Source organism: Trichoplax adhaerens, genomic scaffold (genome assembly GCF_000150275.1).
Source record: "Trichoplax adhaerens TRIADscaffold_7 genomic scaffold, whole genome shotgun sequence".
Taxonomy (NCBI): domain Eukaryota; kingdom Metazoa; phylum Placozoa; class Uniplacotomia; order Trichoplacea; family Trichoplacidae; genus Trichoplax; species Trichoplax adhaerens.
The window spans coordinates 2,734,920-2,741,425 of record NW_002060949.1 but is presented as its reverse complement, the minus strand read 5'-3'; the positions used below and the strand labels follow the sequence as shown (position 1 = coordinate 2,741,425).

At 30.4% G+C, this 6,506-nt stretch overlaps 1 protein-coding gene across 1 annotated transcript; it reads right to left on the bottom strand.

Moving 5' to 3' along the window:
• TRIADDRAFT_27686 (uncharacterized protein) lies at positions 1-2,648 on the bottom strand (the record flags this gene model as incomplete). Its single annotated transcript, XM_002114004.1, has 7 exons — positions 1-141; positions 233-292; positions 487-791; positions 955-1,034; positions 1,189-1,310; positions 2,281-2,335; positions 2,548-2,648. The coding sequence occupies 7 exons, from the start codon at positions 2,646-2,648 to the stop codon at positions 1-3; spliced, it is 864 nt and encodes a 287-aa protein (XP_002114040.1).
• Between the last annotated feature and the right edge of the window lie 3,858 nt (positions 2,649-6,506).

Below are 6,506 nucleotides of genomic sequence, written 5' to 3'. Positions count from 1 at the left end.
TTATGTATGATTAGTAATTGAAATTAGAATTACCTGGCCAGCAGTTGGCCGTTTATCGGGATTCCAATTGAGTAATTCTCGAATTAAATGTAGACCCTCAGGACTTGCATTAGGAATGATATTTTTAAGTGGTGTCTGTACCTATTAACATTTTTAATTTGAAATAATTAATTTCTTTATTAAAATCATAGTGATTAGGAAAATATTAGAAATGATAGCGGCTCCCATTTACCAATTGTGGAAACTTAAAATTGATCGATGAAGCCAATTTATACCCTTCTGGCCAGTCCTCCTACGATATCGTATTAAGAAATACATTTATGTTTACAGTATTAACGCGAAGAAAACTTTTTAACTCTAAATTATTTTATTAATCTTGCTTTAACGTCATTAGGCTTACTATTTTAATTACATATGTCGTAAATAGTTACATTCTAAAAATGAAGCGTGAACAACGTTAATCATCAAGCTATATGTAATATTTACCTTCGATGGGGTACCCAGTACAGTACATATTTTAAATATTTCATCTACTTCAGAGGTACCAGGATATAGTGGACGTAATGTATACATTTCTGCCATAATACAACCGAGGGCCCACATATCTATCGGAGAACTATAGTTGGTCGAATGTAAAAGAACTTCAGGAGCCCGGTACCAACGAGTCGAGACGTAATCAGTGTAGGGTGGCCGCGATCGCGTCTCCCTTGCTAAACCGAAATCGGCAATTTTAATAATTTCTGAACCAGTACAAAGTAAATTTTCAGGTTTCATGTCACGGTGAAAGAATCCTACATTAAAAGGAAGTAAAGAACATTATGTAACTAGGATTAATTGGCTCGCGATCGAAAAAAGGATATTAAAAATAGTGGAGAAATTTTTAAGTCAATAACGGTCAATAGTATCGTATATTCTATTAATTTTTGCTTAATAATGGAGTAATTTCTAATATACCTTGTTTGTGCATGAAGGCTAGACCTTGCAAAATTTGATATGAAATGTTACGAATAACGCGTTCTGGAAATAGTTTATCTCTATTGATGGATAAAAATTAGGTACATGTAGAATTATGCTGATAAGGTAACAATGAATAGTTATGGTTAAAGTTATACGCCTATATCGTCAGTTAAAGAAGATTGCTATCTAAATAGCCAATATCTAAAATGATAAAATGAAGTGTAAGCTTACCTTTTCTTCATAAGTTGGTACAAATTTTCTTTCATATACTCAAAAACGAAATATAAATGATCACTTTCTCGTATAACTTCTTTTAAGCGTACAACATTAGTATGATTGAGCTTCCGTAATGACTGTCAGAGAAACAGAGATTGAAATAAACAATATTAACTCTTTCATTTTACCTTAATGACAAATAGTTGTGATAAATTAATGAAGCATATCGTTACTTGTCCAGAAATTATTTGTTTATACGCGAAACGAAATTTAAGACAGCAGTCACCAATTCAAATATTCTATTAAGTGTAATGCATTTAGCCCTATTTATTTCAATCTATCTGTATTTACATATAATTGACTAATACTTACTAAAATCATCGCTCATTTTAAAGGTATTATTTAAAAGCAGGCATGACTAAATATGTACTATTCCTAGTTTACGATGTATGTAGTCGATTTGTTCTGCTCCGTTTGTCAATCTATCTAAGCTAACCTCGCAACCTACTGTTATTTTAGCCTATTTAACAAGGCATTTAGTCAAATCGAGATTAACGAAAGGCATTCTATCCTAATTCATGTAATGAATTAATTACGCTCCATTTTTCAATAAATCTGTCTATTAAGATATTACAGATCAACATGTTGATTTACTATAATTTTAATATATTTGATAGTATTCTATCTTAAGCTACGGATTATTTTAAAACACTGGCATTCTCTAGCCTAGTTTGTGTAGTTAATTTATTCTACTATATCTAGTAGCGCTTTTTATATTTGAAATAAACCAGCAATATCATTTGAGACAAGAGCGAAAGAAATTGTATAAGTTTTTCAAGTAATACATATGCTATACTTGTGAGAGAATCATGAAGAAGTTATGTCTTATACTATCGTTATTGACTACTATACAATTTCACGGGATATTACATATGCGTTGTCTGACTATAGAGCCAACTGTTGTTTATGCTTTATTTTAGTATAATTCAGACAATATCATTTATTAAATATAACTATTATATCCATTTAATTTTATAATGTTAGAAAGGAAAGCATGAATTAATCACTACCGATTTATACAAGGATTTATTTGCTAAGCTATTCTACCTTGACTTCTCTCAAGTTCATACATTCTTCCCAAGAGTAATATTTTCTCTTCATTCTATCAATAATCAAAGAAGTTTATGAGAAATAGATAGAATTGAACATGAACATTTCGACTGATTTAAAGTTTTCTTGCCTCCATGAATTACAAAAATAATATGATCAATAATTCGAGACAGATGACTTACCTACCTTATCATCGTTACAAAAGTGTAAAATTCTAATTTAATAAGCTATAAAGTAATAATAACTAATGTAATAATGACTTACTTCTTAATAGCAACAGTTTCTCCTGTATCGTAATTTCTGGCCAATACTACTGAGCCATAAGTACCATCGCCTAATTGTTTTATACTTTGGTAACGATTCATGCTGAGGACTGTAAGGATAATCCAATTACCGCAACCCAAATTCCAAATCAACGAATAACCACAATAATTTGTATACTATCTGAATATCTACAAGTATAAAATAGTAATAATATTAGGGCGAGTCCTTGACTGAATCCAGGAAAAGTAAAGGTTACAATTTTTTCACTATTTACTTTCCAATCTTCACTTGATTCTCTTTAACCCACCATAGAGCTTTTACTTTATCAATCTGTTCCAGTAATGTCCTATTTTTTAGCTAGTTCATAGGTAGAAGCTAAAAGATGACTATTTTCTATCAAAATCTATCATTAGGAGAGCGAAAGAAAGAATATCACGGTTAAAGAGCGAATTCCATTGAGAATACTACTAAACAGATCTGACAAGCTATTAATGCTTAGTTTATTGTTGATCGTAATTATTATTACAGTATGAATCATAAAATTAATTTTAATATTAATTGAGTAAATTGACAATGCGATATCAAATATGTATTTCTTGCATTATTTTATTGGTGCCTAGTGGATCTTAAATTAAATAAGAATCATGATGTTCTTCATCTCCATAAGCTACAATATAATCAAGTGCCCCAAAATAATCTACACTTATACCATAGTAAAAAAGGAAAGCCGCCTAGATAATTCATTGAGGCTATCTTTTTACGCAATTGATTCTATTTCTACCGATTTAGAAGTGATCATAGCATTCTATGATTACATTCAATGTCGGATTTGTCAATTTGTAACTACTAAGATTAAGATCATAGCTATCAAGAGGGGAGCAAGGGTAGATATCGTTGATTTACTGCGTAGGAAATTATGTCATCATTCCAATAGTTATCTTTGCAATAGCCGTATTAACCTTTAAATCAATTACAATGACTATCTCGATAATGTCAATTGAAAACACGGTAGTACCTTACGATCACATTACTAATTAAAAATGAGCAAAAGTATTCTATTTTCAGTCAACTTATAACAAAGACATCAATTTGAATTTAGTTTACATGAGGACAGGTAAGATATCGGTAATATTAACCATTTAAAAGCAAAAATGTTGGTAGTACCAGTACTTAGTTATTTCCGTAGCGTAGGTTTAAAATTGTGATCAAAGTTAACTGTCACTACACCCTCAAGGTATAGTAAAATTAATTGATCTTCATGAAGACGAATTATAATAAGAACGGTCGGTAATGATGACTGTAAAATAAAAATTTTTCATCTAGATGATCCGTAATGATCGTAAAATAGGAACAGAAAGTCTAGTAGATTAAATTGAATCGTTTCGTTCACAGCATGGTTAGCATACGGTTAACAAATACGTTAATAATGTAGATAAATCTCGATCTTTATACCTAGAAATCAAACTTAGGAAAATTTATCACCATGAAAAACTGATGAAATTAAAAGTAAAATTTCGTAGCCCTATCTATTTATATTCCAACTTTCGAAAGGAAATACCAAAAGCAACTACACTACAAAGGCAAATTGATATCGAAATTTAGCAGACATTTATCATAGGTATAATAAATAGCCTTTAAGATTTCTAGAAGGGAAAGTATCTATCGTGCGCAGAAAAATAAAATAACGAAAATGATAGCGAGCTGTCGTTGCTTTAGATAGATAGGTGAGAAGATCATTACATTGTGTTGGTTATTATAAAATACAGCCTTGACTGATATGTTAGCCATCTAATCAAATCAATATGAGCAACATCATGGAGATGATCAAATAGAGCACTCTAGTAAGATTTTTGGCATCCGTCGCGACAGATTAGTTGAAAAAATTTCAATTCGAAGACTGAAGTAGGACGGTAATAATACTATATTTAGTCTTGCTACGCGATCGAAGTGATTAACTCAGGAGTACTATAAAAAATACTCTTTTAAAAAGATATCTTCATGTTAAAAATCGAATCACAAGTAGAATTTTCTATGTAAGTTGTAATTTACTACATATAGGAGATGAAATAAATATTCAACTAGGATTTTCAAAATGGATAGTGAGAAATAAGTTGAAAATTTTTACTGAATGTTCAAATATATAAGTTCTATCTTCTCTTGTTGGGGGTATTGATGTGAATAATATAGAAATAGGATCGATAAAACTTTAGAAGTTGAATATATTTTGTTCTTAAAATCAATGTAGAACTTTCGATATAAATTACGATAGATCGCTTGAAAAATTTCGATTAGAGGATCAAACATCTATTCCATATCTTACCTTGCGACGAAATTAATACAATTATTTGGGAAATAACGGAAGAGCAACTTTTAAAGTTGGATATTTTGATTTTATAATTCAATTCTATCGATTTAGCGTTATTTTTCCGTTCTTTTTGCCTCTACACTATCGATAACAGTAAACTTGAGTCAAATTGCCTACCTTGAACAACCCGTCGATACTAAGGAAGATTAATCAATTTGATCATATAGTTTAGATCAAGTCTTTTATCTAACTACAACTACCCAACCAGAGGTTGGAATCAAGGCCTTTCTATAATGCTAAATGGCGCAATCATCATTTCGGCTAGTTGCCAATCAACATTGTCCATTCCATCCCACAATGCACTGGTTTATGCAGTTGCTTAGCAACGTGGATTTTGTTTGTATGCAATGAAGGTGGCAAGGTTGCTTATAAATGGTGCTAATCGTAACTTGATAGTAACGGTCATAATAATTCACTATTTTACCTTAGACTGAATATTGGATCATCATAGTAGTGCAGTAGTAACAATTGATGGTAATGATTGGTAAGCCCATAGTTTGCTTGTTTTAATTCACACCTTAACAGATTCTCGTTTTACCCGTTTCCCATTTCCCTTACTATGTTATTATCATTCTTTAAATCGGAATATTTACATGTATGCATGTAAAATTATTTTAGATTTTAGAATTAGTCAATTTTGCATATAGCAATCATTAATTTTATAAATTCTGTATAAAATGATCAAACCTAGAACCCAACTATGGGGACATACAAAATGATCGAGATGATCAAGATAAAATTACGACCATTCAATAAATTGATTATGAATATCAATTAGCCAGTTTAGTGCTCTAGCTTGGCTTAGAGTATTATTCATTTCCTAATTGTAGTAAATTTGACTGCAGCATAATTGGCACTGAAGCATAAAGATCAGATCAATCCTTATCTTTCTGCTTTCCTTTTACCTAGACAAGATAGCAATATTTCATAGCATAGATTACTAAGTATTGTAAATTACATAGAAAGTCACGAAAATTAGGAGATACGTATCACTTATTCCTCTTTATGGTAAAACTGACTACATTCGTGGGAGATGTTGTAACTAAATGATATCGCGCTATTTTCAAGCTATTTTCTTCTAAACTAGATAAGCATGACAATGTTTGATGAGTAATATCCCCACTTTTTTTAGATTATTCTGTAGAGAAATAGCTAGAAATTTTATATTCTTTATTAAAAGAAATCTAGACTATTACATATAAGAGATTGCAGCAGAAGGATATAGATCAGTTTCTAGCTGCTTTCCATTTAAGCAAGGCCTTACCATAATAACTGATGAATTGTATAGAAGTCGTCAACATTAAGGTATCATTAGTTATTATCGTAGCTAAGCAGCTAATTAGAAATTATAATATTCTATCGTCTTCCAACAAACAAATTATCGAAATATCGAATGTATCTATTTCTAAGTAAGATACAAGCCATTTATAATACTACTGTGCTCAGATTAATTATATCTTATAGCTTAAACCTTAAATATTTATATCTACACTAAATTAAATGATCAGCTATTAAGATATCATTTTTTTATAGAAGACGTAAATTTATTTTTATCTAGTTCTATTTTAATAATATAGGTTGAGTTCAGACCTGA